The sequence below is a fragment of the Labeo rohita genome, chromosome 11 (genome assembly GCF_022985175.1).
Source record: "Labeo rohita strain BAU-BD-2019 chromosome 11, IGBB_LRoh.1.0, whole genome shotgun sequence".
Classification (NCBI taxonomy): Eukaryota; Metazoa; Chordata; class Actinopteri; order Cypriniformes; family Cyprinidae; genus Labeo; species Labeo rohita.
The window spans coordinates 21201347-21218923 of NC_066879.1; the positions used below are offsets into that span (position 1 = coordinate 21201347).

At 32.6% G+C, this 17577-nt stretch overlaps 1 protein-coding gene across 1 annotated transcript in view; it reads right to left on the bottom strand.

Annotated features, from left to right (window-relative positions):
• Positions 1-270: 270 nt before the first annotated feature.
• Positions 271-17577, bottom strand: part of sipa1l2 (signal-induced proliferation-associated 1 like 2) — an 82541-nt gene continuing 65234 nt past the window's right edge. The window contains 6 exon segments of the mRNA XM_051123465.1: positions 271-1700; positions 1846-1927; positions 3772-3892; positions 8754-8885; positions 13962-14181; positions 16369-16498. Coding sequence (XP_050979422.1) covers positions 1554-1700; positions 1846-1927; positions 3772-3892; positions 8754-8885; positions 13962-14181; positions 16369-16498 — 832 coding nt within the window. The 3' untranslated portion in view covers positions 271-1553.

Sequence of the window (17577 nt, forward strand, 5' to 3'; positions counted from 1 at the left end):
ATATTCCTAAAATTAAACATCTAAATGTGCTCATTTTAATTAATATTCATATAATATCTTAATTATTAACATCATCATGAACTCAGCTTGACTGGCAGATTTTACATTGGACAATGATCAAGCACTTTACCAAAAGTGTTCCTAAAATTAAATTAAACATCAAAATGCATTCATTTTAATGAATTAATATTAATATAAACTGAACTGCAATTTGATTGGACAAAAAAAAAAAATTGCAAAATGTTAAAGAAATCCAACACAAACTCCATATTAAAAGGACACAAGTCTTACTTTATTGACATCCTAAACTTTATTTTACAAAGGTAAGCTTTTCATCCCAACCTCAACGAAACAGATTTACAAAGAAATAAAAACATCTTTAAAAGGCCATAAAAAACAACATCCTGTCCTCTAGCAGCATCCGAACATCTGAACGTCCCAGAAATAAACCATTTTATGTTTACAGTTATCTCTCGGCCAAGCTATACACAGTACTGCTGACATGGTACACAAGTATACAAAGTACTGCCACATGGAGCCATTACTCTTTTTAGTGCAGAAAAGGAAAATACTCTCATTAAAATAACAATCTTAGGTTAAATAAGCTTAAATAAGAGGGCGAAGGTACAAGACACTTTTCTGAGGTACTTTACACCAACAAGCAGAATTTGGCTTTTATATTAAGTGGTTTACAGGTGCTAGTCCATATGTACTGGCCCATCCACACAAGTTTGACATCTGTTTGGGTGAAACAAAGCCAGTCGGCAGCCTAACGGAAAAGAGCAGAGGGCGTGGATTTTGTAAGCACTCGGACAGTAATATGAATTAACAGAAACAACTGAGGGACAGTCCTTTTACCACCAATAACATCAGGCACACAAAAGACTTTTATTGTTTTTTTTTGTTTTTGTTTTTTTTTTTTTACATAAAAGCTTTTGAATACAACCAAATCACACTCAGTGCTAATCTTATTGAACAATTCTGTGATTACAGCATCAGCAAAATTATTGCTACAACATTTTTTTCAATGTGTTACTTACAAAAACGCATTTTAAAACAGGTATACATTACACCTAGTCTTGGGGAGCTTCGGATACTAAGGAACGTTGCATCTGGCTGGTCTACACTTCGACAAATGATGGGGGTGGATAGCCACAAAGCCAGGATTGAACTTGAGTTACAACGGTAGCTTGAAGATGTTAAGCCCAAGGAACCAATGATTTTGGAAAGAAACCACGGCTTATTGCATTACATTCACTTTCACGTGTTCGTACCCTTCGATTGGTCATAAACTATTTCACTCTTCCCTTTCAGCCCTTATCACATACCTTATTTAATTTCTTACTCTCCCTTTTCTTATTCACATTCTCATGTCCTGCCAACTATGACTTTTTAGTTTTTTTTTAGTGTGTTAGCTTATTAGCTCTGCACACGTTCACATTCAAATGCTGGAATTTCTCCCCTAACATCTTTTTTACAGTACGATGGACTAGTTATCCTTGGATTATATAGTTTGCGAAGCACAACAAGGGGAAGTTATGGACTACTTCAGCTCAAGGTTTCTTGTCCATTGTGTTCAGAAATAATTCAGTAAATCTCCTCAGCTGCGCAGCTGCTGTCTGGCTCTCTTCATGCAGTCGAAGGTTGTCTTGTCGAAGGTGTTGAACTTGTTCCTGCAGCATAGCCTTGTCTTCTTGCTCCTTTGGAGGATAATAACAAAGCATGTGGTTACAAATAACTACCTTGAGGTGAATGCTGTTACAGCGCTTGTTCAGCTATGTTAAGGATTTGTTAAAGCATTATGTTTGCCCATTAAATGCCTGTTATTATGTTTGGTACTCTTACCTTCCTTAGGTCATACTGCAGCTGGCGGAGAATGAGCTCCAGCTGGTTAACCTTCCCAGTAAGCCGAGTGGGAGAACCTTCCCTGTTTGGATCATAGACAGACAGGAACAATTAGATACAGATGCAGGATAGATAGTCATAAAGACAGATATTAGATTGGATATACAGATGGATACATGAGTATATGGATAGATGGATGAATATACGGATCACTGGAAGGATTTATGGATGTATGGATATATGCATGGATTGATGGAAGTATAGACAAAGTGTGGAAGGATATATGGATGGATGGACCAGTGGATATAGGGATTGATGGAAGGATATACTGACTAAGGAACAGATATAGAGACCGATGGAAGGATATATGGATGGATGGAAGGATATACGAACAGATGGATGAATATATGTATCGATGGAAGGATATATGGATGGATTTAGTAATCGATGGAGGGATATATGAATGGATGGATGGATATATGGCTCGATGAAAGGATATACGGATGGACAGATAGATATAGGGATCAATGGAAGGTTATACTGATGGTGGATATATGGATCAATGGAAGGATATATGGATGGATGGATATATGAATCGATGGAAAGATATAAAGTCTGATAACTAGATAAATGGATATAGGGATCAATGGAAGGATATACTGACTGATGGATATACGGATGGATAGATATATGGGTCGAAAGAATACACGGATGGATTGATGGATAAATGGATATACAGATCAATGGATGGATGGAAGAATATATGGACGGATATAGGGATCAATGGAAGGTTATACTTATGGATGGCGGATATATGGATCGAAGGAAGGATATACGGATGGATGGAAGGATAAATGATGGATGGATTTATGGATAGATGGAAAAATATATTGACGGATGGATGAATGAATGGATACATGGATGAATGGAAGGATATATGGGTGGACGGATGGACAGATATAGGGATCAATGGAAGAATATACGGATAGATTAATGGATATACGGATTGATGGAAGGATATACAGATGGAGGGAAGGATATATGGATCAATGGAAGGATATACTGATGGATGGATGGATATACGGACAGATGGAAGGATATACGGATGGATGGATATAGGGATTGATGAAAGGACATATGGATGGATAGATGGATTATATATGGATTGATAGAAGGATATACGTATGGATGGATAAATGGATATACGAATTTACTGACAGATAGATGGGTGGATGAATAGATTTATGAATCGATGGAAGGATATATGGATGAGCGGACAAATATATGGGTTGATGGATGGATATATATATGGATCGATGGAAAGATATACAGACGGATGAATGGATATACATATGGTTGGATGGATATAGAAATCGGTGGAAGGATATACAGATGGAAGTAAGGATCGATGGAAGGATATACTGACTGATGAATATACGGATGGATGGATGATGAATCGATATATGGATCAAAAGAATATATGGACAGATTGATGGATAAATGGATATAGGGATCGATGGATGGATATGGATGGATAGAAGGATATATGGTGGATATAGGGATCAGTGGAAGGTTATACTGATGGATGGGTGGATATATGGATTGATGGAAGGATATAGGGATGGATGGAAGAATATAGGGATTGATGGATGGATATCCGATGGATGGAAGGATAAATGGATGGATGGATAGATATCTGGATGGATGGATGGATACATGGATAGATGGAAGAATATACGGACAGACGGATGAATGGACAAATATATAGGTCGATGGATGGATATATGGATAAATGAATGGATATACAGATGGATGGAAGGATATACACATGGATGAATAGATAGATGGATGGATACTGTATATGGATCGACAGAAGGATATATGGACAGGAAAAATATACAGATGGTATTCTACATCAACACTTACCCTGCTGGTAGGGTTGAGGCATTCACACACGCCACTCTTCGGTTCAGCGCCTCAGAGAGCTCCAGAACCTGCTTGGTCTGTTCTTCTTCGGTCAGAGAGCTCAAAGAGGTCGCAGTCTGATCTAAAAGTAGAATTATTTTGTTAGAAATTCCATTATCGGGTCTACACAGGGAAGTAACTGCATAAGACTGTGTTGAGTTTACAATGTTTATCATTTAATCCAAGCAGCTGTGTATTGTAAATCTACTATAAAACAACTGTTTATCACTCAACAGCACAGAACAAAAAAAGAAGCCAAGCGGGAAATCCCCAAAGGCACACAGGAAACATGGAACTTCATACAGCTTCAGCTGAGGTGATACAGGCTGGTGTTCCAGGTAGGAGCTTTGAGCAACACCCAGAGAAAAGCTTATTAAATGTGATCCTCCTTTTCAGCTCTTTCCGAGGTGTTAGAGCTAACTGTTAACCAGCTTCAGCAGAGCAAGGTGTTAATTAAGTGGGGAACGGAGCTAACGCGGCAGAAGGGTTAATGGCGAGACGGGAGGGGGGTTCACACGCTTTCAGGTGAGTTTAGCATTACACTGTCAGTCGGGCATATCATTAAGCATTCAAAACCAAGAACACACTGATATAGTGCCTTTACCTCCACTGAGAAGGCAAAAGGGGGGTGCAACTGTCAAATGTGCTGCTTTTTGTGTTGTATATACAGCAAAACTATTTAGATATCCATTTTTAAATGCCAGTTTCTGTTCATTGATAGCAAATGATGGACCAAAAATTGCTAAACATATGTTTTTATTAAGCTTTAATTAGTATTTACCTCATAAATGAGTGATTTACATCTGCATGTAACAGTCTAGATCAGTTTTTAAACTAATTTCTATTCAATGATAGCAAAAGATGGACTAAAAGTTATTACTTTTTTTTTTATAATGAAGTTGGAATTTGAATTTGACATTAATGGGTGTTTTGCATATGCATAAAACTTTGTTTTTTAATATCATTTTCTATTAACTGATAGCAAAAAATGGACGAAGTTTTTTTCTAGAACTGGAATTTACACCATTTATTACATAAATGAATGAAACAAAACTATCTACATCCAGTTTTAAATATTATTTCCTACTGAATGATAGCAAAATATGCACCAAAAGTTAGTTTTTTTTTTAGCGTTTTCATTAAGCCTTAATTTGAATGTACCCCATATCACTGACATAAATGTTTTTCATTTGCATAAAACTAATTTAGTTTTTAAAAAACATGTTCTACTCACTAATAGCAAAAGATTGACCAAAGGTTTCTGTTTTTTTTTTTTAAATTGAGCTTTAATTTAAATTTTCCCCATAAATATGTTTTGCATAAAACAATCATTTTTATAAATATTTTTTTTAGTGTTGTCAAACGAATAATCGTGATTAATCGCATACAAAATTAAACTTTTTTTTTTTACATAATGTGTGTGTACTGTGTATATCTATTATGTGTATATAAATACACACTTATCCATGTATATATTTAAGAAAAATGTTATGTTTACATATTAAATCTATTTATATATAATATAAATGATATGATAATAAATATATACATGTAAACACATGTAAAAAAAAATGTAAAAATATATACTGTATATGTGTGTGCTTATAAATACATAATACATATACACAAACACAAACGTAATTTAAATAAAAACTATTTTGGAAGCGATTAATCGTTTGACAGAACTATTTTTTTTATTTTTTCTATTTAACTTTAATTTGAATATGACTAAAATAAATGTGTCTTGGACTTGCATGAAACAAAATGATCTAGGATCAGTTTTTAAATACTGATTTTTACTCATTTATAGCAAAACAAGCACTGAAACTTAGTAAATATATGCTTTCACAGCATTTAATTTGAAATCACACCACGCATGGTTTCTTTATATAGACTAACTAGTTTTTTTGTTAACAAGAATGCACGTCACTACCCTTTATGTATTCAACATACCATGAGCAATCTCACAAGATGTTGACCTGCCATTGTTTCGTCAAACGGCGAGCTAAAAGCATTCACGAGGTTCCTTTAAGAGCTCTCACCTCTTCTAACACCTTTCAGCGCTTCCTCAACCCCCCTTTCTCATTTCATTTCATTAACAGTCTCACAGTAAGGGGTGTCGTCGGAGCTGGAGTTGAATGGACGGATAATTATTAGCGATGCGAACAAAAACACGCACAAAGCAGCACATGGAAATCAACAATGTAAGCTTACCTCCTCCCCACCCCCTTCTAGTTAGCACTCAAACCCTGAGGCAAAAGCTAACTTAATCATTTCTCCCGCCATGAAACGATGGGTCTCATATTTGTCACAATTTCAGGACGGAGCTGCACACTCATTCCATTTTTCATATCCGTCAGATCCCAAGAGCGCATCTCTAAGGACTTGCGAGAAAAACCAATGCTAGCAGAGGGAACCCGCACACCGGCTGGCTCGCCGGACGCCCCTCCAGCCAATTAAAGCCATCTACCATATATTTCCACATGCAGATCCGAAGGAAATTTTCAGTTCGGGAAGTGCTGTGCCGTGGCCTCGCCAACATTCGCCATGGTCTCCACAGCGACCGGTTGAAGGTGAGGGAACAGCTGTAATTGCACACGAGTAAAAGCGTCCAAAACCCAAAATGTGTAATTACAGCGAGCGATGGCTTGAGTCATTTCCCTAAGTGGTGTCTTGCTGGGCTCACATTGTGATAATGGCTTAATTTCTCCATGCTCAAAATACGTTCTCCGCTCCTAATTAGCACCTTGCGGAACAATGCGCCTTTAGGCAGTCACAGGAAATGAATGGGAGGAAAATAGAGATGTGGTGATTTCGACATGGTCAAGAGCGGTGTTAGAGACGGGTGCTGTTTTGTGCAACCTTCAGTTAACTTTGTTAATGGCGTGTGAGAGCGGCTAAAGCTTTGTGGCGGAGGAAAACCTTGGTCCAAAAGCAATCCAAATAATAGGACAAAAAGGCATTTTAGGGGTTTTGTTATTTTCAATACTTCTCTAGCCTATAGTGAATACAATACGCTCTGCAAAATGTAAAAGGATGAATAAAAAAATTTAAATTGCGCATGCTGTCTGCATTGTCTTAGCTCCCAATTCACTAAAGGAATTATGCAAATCAGACACAAACATGCGCTAAAAAAGGTACTTGTACTTTAGTGGGACAGAAAATGTGTAAATACACATTCATAAGTTTGGGGTTAGTATGATTTTACTTAAAGCCTTTATGTATAATGCATTGTAAAGAGTTATTAAATGGTATAATGCATTCTAATTAATAATATGTGTTGTAATTAGTTCCGTCAAACGATTAATCACATCCAAAATAAAATTTTGTTTACATAATATATGTGTGTACACTGTGTATATTTATGTATATATGTATATATATCACACACACAGTAAATATTTTGAAAATATTTATATGTATTTACATGTATATGTTTATATTCATATAATTGATATTACATATAATTTTTTTTAATATATAATTTTTTTTTTCTTAAATATATACAGGCATGTGTGTATATTTACAAACATAATAAATATACACAGTACACACAAATTATGCAATCAAAAACTTTTATTTTGGATGCGATTAATCACGATTAATCATTTGACAGCACTAGCTGCAATACATTACAACTTGTCGTAAATAATTAGTGAATTTTAAATGCATAGTGTAACAATAAATTGCAACTGTTTATTCATGAGACTGCACAATGCATTACAAGGTGCATTACAAAGCATAATTAATGCATTAAAGTGTTACCAAATTTTGTTTAATACTTTTATTTAGAAAAGACGCCAAACTGCCAGAAAAGACTTTTAGAATTTTACAAAACCAGTCATAGGGGTTAATTTTTTGAAATTGAGAATGATACATCATCTGAAAATAAGTTTTCTATTGATGTGTGGTTTGTTAGGATAGGAAAATCTGGAATCTGAGGGCGCAAAAATATCAAAATACTGAGAAAATCGCATTTAAAGTTGTCCAAATGAAGGTCTTAGCAATGCATTACTAATCAAAAATTACGTTTTGATATATTTATGGTAGGAAATTTACAAAATATCTTCATGGAACATGTTTTTCCTTAATATCCTAATGATTTTTGGCTTAAGAGAAAAATAATTATGACCCATACAATAAATTGTTGGCTATTGCTACAAATATACAAATTGCTACTTATTACTGGTTTTGTGGTCCAGGGTCACATATTATCAGCATATTATAGTGATTTCTGAAGGATCATGTGACACTGAAGACTGGAGTAAGGATGCTGAAATTTCAGCTTTAAATAAATTATATTTTAAAATACATTAAAATAAAAACACTTCTTTCAAATTGTAATAATATTTCACAATATTACTGTTTTTACTGCATTTTTGATCAAATTAACATACCCCTAGTGAGCATAAGAGACTTCTTTCAAAAAAATCTTACAGACCCCAACATAAAAAAAAAAAAAAAAAAAAAAAAAATTGTATATACTGCAACGTTAATTGTGCTGAGCTAACAATGCTGACCTTTGCGAATACGGCGAATTTTATAATGAGCCTCATTTGCATTAAAAAAGGCATGTTTGAGCTCAAAAGAATGCCAATGACTTCATTTAAATATGTACCACACTATTATTTAAGCTATTGCCTGCTACTAGTTAGTAAAATAGATTTTTTTTTGTGCTAATACCATGTGCTGTTGAATGAATCTGCCCCATAGTCTTTGGCAGACATGAAGGCGTTTGACTATGTTTGTCTGGTATAAAAATATCTATGGAGTCAAAGGTTCAGTGCTGTCCTTGTGGAAAAAAAAATACCCAGTAGTTTTTCATTCCATAACACTAAGCAATGAGCTTATGATCACAAAGCATGCTAAATGGGTCAAGACCGTACATGGTTGTGTATATGGTATTTCTCAGTGGCAAACCAGCATATTTAGTGTGCATGTACCTTCAAAAGCCCGTGCAGCATCCACAAGATGTGACCAGTCGAGACCAGAAGAGGGGTCCGGCAGGGGCATCATACCAGTGTCTGCCAGCTTGGCCTTCTCTGCCAGTGAGCTGTCAGAGAACCAGAGCTCATCTGTGGAGACAGCACAGAAAGTTCATTAGAGGACAGACAGGGTGGATGTTTCAATAGGACCCATCCCCCGTTCTCACTGCCTAAACACCATCTCATCAGTCTGAATAGATACAGACTTTACTGAAGACCATTTCAACACCCAAGCATTATACTGAGACATCTTTATTCGTTTATTTTGTCTCTTCATTTCTTCATGGTTCAGTTAGAGAACAGTCGCCCAGCTGGAAGTCCCATTTGTAACCCATTTCACTTGCAACATGATGCATTACCGAGGGAAATGGGATATTCAGTGAGAAAAAAAGACGTCATCTGTCAACTGATTGGTTTATGAAAAGCTATATTAAAAAGGAGCTAAATCTGCATGCTGGTTTGCTAAAATAATACTTAAACAGTCATATGGACATTGGCTCACATCCAACAGCCCACAAGGCCTATGTGGCATCCGTAGAAAAGTAATTTCTGAGGAATAATTACATTTTGATTGAGGATTTTACATTTGAATTTGGAATAATGTGCACTGGTGAAGATTATTTGCAACAATAAAATACGGCTGTTGATAACAACAACAACAACAACAACAATAATAATAATAATAATAATAATAAATCATTTTATTAACAATAATAATATACATTTGGAATAATATACATCAATTAAAGACTGGTTGCAACAGTGCAATATGATAATAATAATAAAATAATAATAATAATAATAATAATAATAATAATAATAATAATAGTAATAATAATAATAAATTATGATTATTATTAAAAAAAACAGCTTGGGTATTGGTTAACAATTATATTTTTATATAATTATATTATATTATATATTATATTATATATTTTATTAAAATAAATAATATACATTTGGAATAATGTGCACCAAGTAAAGACTGGTTGTAACAGTGCCATGTAATAATAATAATAATAATAATAATAATAATAATAATACATTTTTATTACCAACAATAATAAAATAAATTTGGAATAATGTGCACCAATTAAGACGGGTAGTAACAGTGCCTAATAATAATAATAATAATAATAATAATAATAATAATAATAATAATAATAATAATAATAATAATAATAATAAATTATTATTATTTTTATTGCTAATATTTTTATTGCTAAAACAATTTGGGTATTAGTTAACAATTATATTTTTATAAAATTATATTTTTATTAACAACAAAAATATAAATTTGGAATAATGGACACCAATTAAAGATGAATTGCAACAGTGCCATATATTATTATTAGTAGTATTAATAAAAAACAATTTGGTTATTGGTTAACAATTTGGTTATTGGTTAACAATTATATTTTTATTAATAATAATAGTGGCTAATAATAATAATATTAATATTAATAATAATAATAATAATAATAATAATAATAGTATTTTTTAATTACTATTATTTAAAACAATTTGGGTACTGGTTAATTTAATTTTTTTTTTAATTATATTTTTTTATTAACAACAAAAATATAAATTTGGAATAATGTGTACCAATTAAAGACTAGTTGCAACAGTGCTATATAATAATAGTAATATTATTATTATTATTATTATTATTATTATTAGTAGTAGTAGTAGTAGTAGTAGTAGTAAAAACAATTTGGGTATTGGTTAACAATGATATTTTTATATAATTATATTTTTATTAACAATAATAATATACATTTGGAATAATGTGCACCAATTTAAAGACTGATTGTAACAGTGTATTACATATTGTATTGTAATAAAACAACAAAACAAAACAAACACAAATATTAAAAACTTTGATAATAATTATATATTATCAATAGCTTAAAATAACAATATATAATATAATAGTTATTATTATTAATATTGCTCCATAGAAAAGTCATTTGTGAGAAAGAGAACACCAATTTATTTAGATTAAAGATTTTTAAGACATTTTAATTTGATTATTGTGCACCACTGAATCATTCACAATAATAGCAGGAACACCCATACAACATACAACAGTCAAAAAGGGTCCAACCTGATTCCATGTTGACTCTTAAGCACTATTTGAACAAAACATGCTCTGACCTAAATGTGCCTTTACTAAATAATTGAACTCATGAGAGACTACAATTACACTTGAACCATTCATCATGGATATAATGATCAGTTCGATTGAGAGGAAACTGAGACAGTCACTGAGGACACAACTGAAGGGCCCTGACCGCTGCATAAACTACATTAAACATTCATCCACTGACAGAGATTTCAACTTGACAGAAAAGCAGTTGCTGCTGCTCAGCAGCCAAAGGCCAAAGGGCAACTTCACCCACAATTCGATGTACTTACGGCGAAAGAATCAAACGCTGCAAGTCACAGAAGCAGAGTAAAATTAGCTCTAGGTGACCCAGAGAGCACACGCTTGCTAATTCACACAAAGTCTGCTTATGCAGGCAGACAGACAGGCCTTGCCTGAGAGCAGAGAGGTGAGAGTGATTTGAATAATGAATGAAGTTGGCTGGCTTAGAGTTCTGCTATAATGAGAGAGGAACTGTACGTTTCAGACAGCTGGAGAACAGCTCAAGTGTCTGTATGCGAAACACGCCAAGAGGCATTAGGACTGTTAACGCAGGACGTGTTCTTGAGTTCCATACGTGCTATTTTTTGCTATTTTACTTATCAGTCAGAGGTATGAATTATATGAGCGTCTTTAGATGTTATGCAATGTCTTGCTAATTTTTCAGCATCCTATACCACAAGTGCTGTGTTTCAAAAAACAACTGAAATTAGATATTCCAATGTAACATCTGCTAATATGACATATAAAAAATATATAGTTTGCAAAACGTGCATAAAAACTTTTGCATTTTTATATATTTTATATTGTAAAAATATATATATTTTTAAAATACACAGCTCCCTATATTAGGAATATTGGAATTTTTTTTGGTATTATTATTTTTTTTAATTAAAAAATTAAATTGCCCTTTACACTATGGGCGTCCCGTGTTCGAATCCCGACTCGAGGAGCTTTCCTGATCCCGCCCCCCCTCTCTCTCCCACTTCGCTTCCTGTCATATCTGATCTGTCCTATACAATAAAGGCAAAAATGCCAAAAAATAAATCTTTAAAAAAAAAAAAAAAAAAAAAAAAAAAAAAATCAATAAATAAATTAAATTGGCAAAATGTGCATACATTTATTTAGCAAAGATACATCACAAGTAACTTTTTTCTTTTTATAAAAAAAATAAATTTTGCAGAAACTACATTTAATAATTTTGTCTGTATATGTATATATATATATATATATATATATATATATATATATATATATATATATATATATATATACACACACACACACACAGACAAAACGCTTGTTTTTTTTTAAAGAACTGTATTTTTGTAAGTTTTTTTTTTTAACAAATATTATATTTACAAAATATTTTTTATAAAACAAAATTAATTAAACTGCATACATTTATTAAGCAAAATACATCAAAAGTGACAGTAAAAAACAATTACAAAAAATATTTTTCAAAAAGTACATTAAAGAAATGTTGTATATTTTGTGAAAATATTGTTTTTGTAAATATATTTAATCGTTTTAATGCTTGGATTATTATTTTTTTTTTTAACTTTTTGTAAAATATTTAATTTTTAAAATACACAAATAGTCGCTAAATACATTTAATGTTTTTAATGCTTGGATTTTTTTAACTGCATTTTTGTAAAAATATTTAATTTTTAAAATACACAAAATGTAATTAAATGGAAATAGTCACCTACTTTCCTATATATTTGAATTCAATAAAATTTGGGAGTACTGTAAAAAAAAAAATATTTAATTTTTACAAAAAGTACATTTTACAAAAAGTACATTAAAGAAATGTTGTAATTTTTGTAAAAATATAGTATTTTTGTAAATACATTTTATGTTTTTAACGCTTGGAAGTTTTATTATTTTTTTAACTATTTTTGTAAAAAATATTTAATTTTTAAAATTCACAAACACAACTAAATGTAATTAATGGAAAATAGTCACCCTATTTTTGGACTGCATAAATATTTTTATTTAATTATTTTTTTTATAAAAAATAAAATTGGCAAAATGTGCATATATTTATTTAGCAAAGATACATCAAAAGTGACAGTAAAAAAAAAACAATTACAAAAAATATAATTTCAAAATATGCATAAAAACTTGTTTTTGATATAATTTAATACAGTAAAATTTGTGAGTACTGTTAAAAAAAAGGTTTAATTTTTACAAAAAGTATATTTTCCGAAAAAATCCATTACATAAATGTCGTAACTTTTGTACAAATATTGTATTTTTCTAAATATATTTTATGTTTTTAATGCTTTGGAATTTTTATTATTTTTTGTAACCATATTTTTGTAAAAATAAAAGACAATTTCATTGGAAGCATTTACCAAATAAATTCCAAGCAAATTCAAAAAAAAAAAAAAAAAAAAAAAAAAAAAAAAAAAATGACTTTGTCTCAACGATTGTCTAAACTGTCTAAAACAATGACGTAAAATATCTTACACAGAAGTTACACTTTCCATAAGCGTGCCCTCTGTTCAGCTGGGTCACGCTCCAGCTGTTTAACGCATGAACATGTTCAGCTTTCAGTGACCAGTCCAGCACACTTACATAAAAATCATGCTATTATAATGATTTTCCTATTACGGCACACTCTTCATCCTACTAGAATATTTCAGTAGACGCATAATAGTATGATTAGCACTAAGTCTCTCAAGCATTAGCAGCAGATTTATAGTATCATTACTTGCTTCATTACCAAGTACAACATTAAAGTCTGCAGAGGATAAAATTACAGTAACAGGAAGGAATGTGGTGAGCTTACAGAGGAGATGGAAAAATCAGTTATGGGCCAAAAAAAGCTCATTTATTCCATTATCATCAACCATGCAATCTGAGCGTTTACATTATATGTACAGCTGGTACTCTGATGCATTCTGGGATGAAGTGGACAGGATATTGAGGCCAGACTCTATATAAACGCAACCGTGTGATCCTTAAAACAATGTTAGCGTCATTGATTTGGGAAAACATCTGCGTACACTCACTTTTCAGCTGATTGGTGGCGTGGTTAAGGCCCATGCGAGGTGGTAGGGTGCTGTGGTAGGCCAGGGTGCTGCTGAACAGGATGTCGTTGGGCACGGCCTGGTCCAGCATGGAGCTACGAGAGCTAGCTAAGGACAGCGTTCTCCGGTGGCTGCTGCACAAGCTCTCGTCTGAGAGCGTCCGGTACAGAGAGCGACGTGGAGACTGACCCACAAGCGGTATCTGAAATAACAAAAAGCAGAGAGATGGATGGGATCGAAATAAAAGATGATGGGTAACAGGAAGACAAAGAGAAAACAGAGAGACAGAGAGTGAGTGGGAGAGGGGGAAGCAAAGATATTATTCATCAGAATATGATTATCTGAAAGGCTCCGCAATATTGTTAATAAAACAGTCGTGGCAATAAAGCACATATCACTTAATTGAATTGTGGGAGAGAGGTGGGGGGTGGAGAGCGGGAGGAGGGAGAGCTAAGGGAACATGAGACTCAGCTGGGGACCAATCAGCAGTCAGAGTGAGTGACTGTGGGTCTGTGAGTCAGACCTATTAGAGTCATGGCGCTCTCATCAATAATGCAGGCGCGATGGACACGGTCCTCACGGGGGGTCTACGGGCGGGGGGAGGGGCTCAAACAGACAATTAGAGACATGAACGTGACAGAGGGCCAGCAGACCTCAGAGATGGGCTTCAGGAATTGGAGAAAATGAATACAACACTGCACATTAACGTTTGGGCAGAGTGAGACTACTTACAACAATGAAATATAGATTTATGTTTTATTAAATGTCATATTAACAAGAGTAATGTAAAGCAATAACAATAGTTATTATTTCTATTATTATTATTATTATTATCATCATCATTATCTAATTTCCAATTTCATTTAATTTTACAGGAAAATAAGACAATTAATAAAAGACAATTATTATTATTATTATTATTATTATTATTATTATCATTTTCCCAGTTTATTTAAAAGACAATAATAGTAATTATATTATTATTATTTAAAATTATAATAATGATGTTATTTTTCAATGATAATAATGAGAATAAAATAATAATAACAACAATGTTAACAAAAACAGCAAGAACAATAAAAACAATATTAACAAAAACATTTTTCCGGTTAACTTAATTAATTTTAAGAAGTATAACTTATACATATTATAATTAATAATATGTTTTATATACAAACATATGGTATTATTATTATTATTATTATTATTATTATTATTATTATCCAATTTCGTCAAATCTAATTGGAAAACATTATTTCTAAAAACAATTATTACTATTATTATTATCATCATTATCTTTCCAGGTTATTAAAAAAAATCATAAAAATATTTGTCAATTATAATAATGATGATAAAATAATAATAATAATAATAATAATAGATTTGATTATTTTATGCATTTTTATCTAAAAATCATAGTATAATGAATATTAAAAAAATGTTACCAGTTAACGTGGTAATACTTGTTATTGTTGTTGTTGTTCTTCTTATTATTATCAACATCATAAACATTATTATTATCATTAGTATCATTAGGATTATCACCAAGTCATCTAAGATAATATTATTATATTATTATTATTATTATTATTATAATTATAATATTATATTATTAATTATAATAATAATTATTATTATGATTATTATCAACATCAGCAACATTATTATTATCATTAGTATCACCAAGTCGTCTAAGATAACTGAAAAAAATTAAACTTACTTATACAGCATTTATTAATTTCTAAATTAATTAAATCTCTAATTTATAAATATACTAATAAATATTAAACATTTAAAGCTGTATACATTGTTTAAAATAGCTGTTCATTGTTAGTTCACAATACCCAATGCATTAACTAACGCTAAAGAGTTAAAACAGTAGAGTGTTACCTATGAAATTCTTAATATGGATTTTGTTTCAAATTAACACTTGTGCATATATGCATTATGCCTGCGGCTTTCTCACTGGGGGTTTGTGAGGGTTTATTCATTGTAAAGCTGCTCTGGAACAATATGCATTGTGAAAAGTACTATGCAAATGAAGCAAATTAAACCTTACAGTGAGACTATCACACATGCAGAGCATGTGGGCATACAAAGCTTTATAATCCACACTGCTGTGAGCAGCCCAGGTGAGGAAAATGACTGATTGTTGTGACCTCATTTCCTTTAGACACTTCCATTAGTCAACCCAATGGTTGTTACCCAGGCTGCTGACTGGGTTAGTTGATTCGCTTGTCATTGTAACACACCGGTGAATAATTTGTTTAGCGGAAACGTGTTTAAAAGTATAATTCCTTTGTTTTTCAGTGTTGCTTTAACATGTCCTAACTCCAGCAGCACTTGCTCACTGCATTACTCATCCTCCAGGGCTCAGCTCTACACTCACCTTGCCACGACCTGCCTGCCCCGGGGGACTGTCAGGCAGAAGCATCCTGAGGAAGGCCTCCTTAGAGAGCGTCTGGAGCTTCTCACCAGCACTGTTAACCACCTGGGATGGGTCTCTCAAATAGAGCCCCCTGAGAGAGAGAGACATGGAGACAAAGAGAGAGAGCAAGGGCGGGAGAAAACAAAAATTAGACAAAACATAGACATCAGCAGCGATTTTGCTGTTGTATCAATCTAAAAGTGAACCGTGCCTCCTCTATATGTGCTGCTATAGATTTAGGTTTCTCTTTGTGAAGGTGCTACAGACAAAACATTCCAAGGATTACAGCTACAACAGTGACGAAACACAGGATTATGGGCCATTGAGTAAGGAACAGCCTTCACACAGTCATGACGTGACTCATCAGCTAACAAATCACAACAGATCACTGACTCGTGTGATCTGAAGGGAACAGTTCATCCGAAAAATGAAAATTTGTCAGAGTTTACTCACACTCGTGTCGTTTCAAACCCACATGACGAAATCTTAATTTTTAAATAATATCCTGACCAGGCCCTTTGTAATATACCAAAAGTGAATGAGTGGGACTGTCAACTTTCTAAATTACAGAAAGCACCATGATACAAATGATTCACACGCATCATTTCTTGTCTTTTGACGCCATACAAAAGCTTTATGTGAGGAACATACCAAAATTTGATCATTTGAAACTCTCCTCAGCAGAGTAACAATGTCTGATTCATAAATAAATTGTTCTTTGGTGTCAGATCTTTTCGATGAATCACTTGATGTGGTCCACCAAACAGGTCTGGTTTATTTGTTCAACTTACTGACTAAATATTAAGTTGCCACTCACTAAAGAGGAAGATAATCAGTGAATAATGACTTCAATGACTGTTTTTCGCATAAAACTGTCACATGACACAAAATCGAACGTGCCAGTTTTATGATACTTTTATATTGCTTTTGCATTATTGTTTGAAAGCTTTAGTCCAATTCATTGCAACTTTAAGGAAAAATGTCTAAATTTGTGTTTTACAGAAGAAGAAAAAAAAGGTCATATAGGTTTGGAATAGCATTAGGGTGAGTAAAAGATAACAGATTTTTATTTGTCCCTTTAAAGGAATATTTCATCCCAAAATGAAAATTACCTCATGATTTACTGAAAATGAAAATGACTTTTTCGTTCAGACGAATACAATCGAAGTT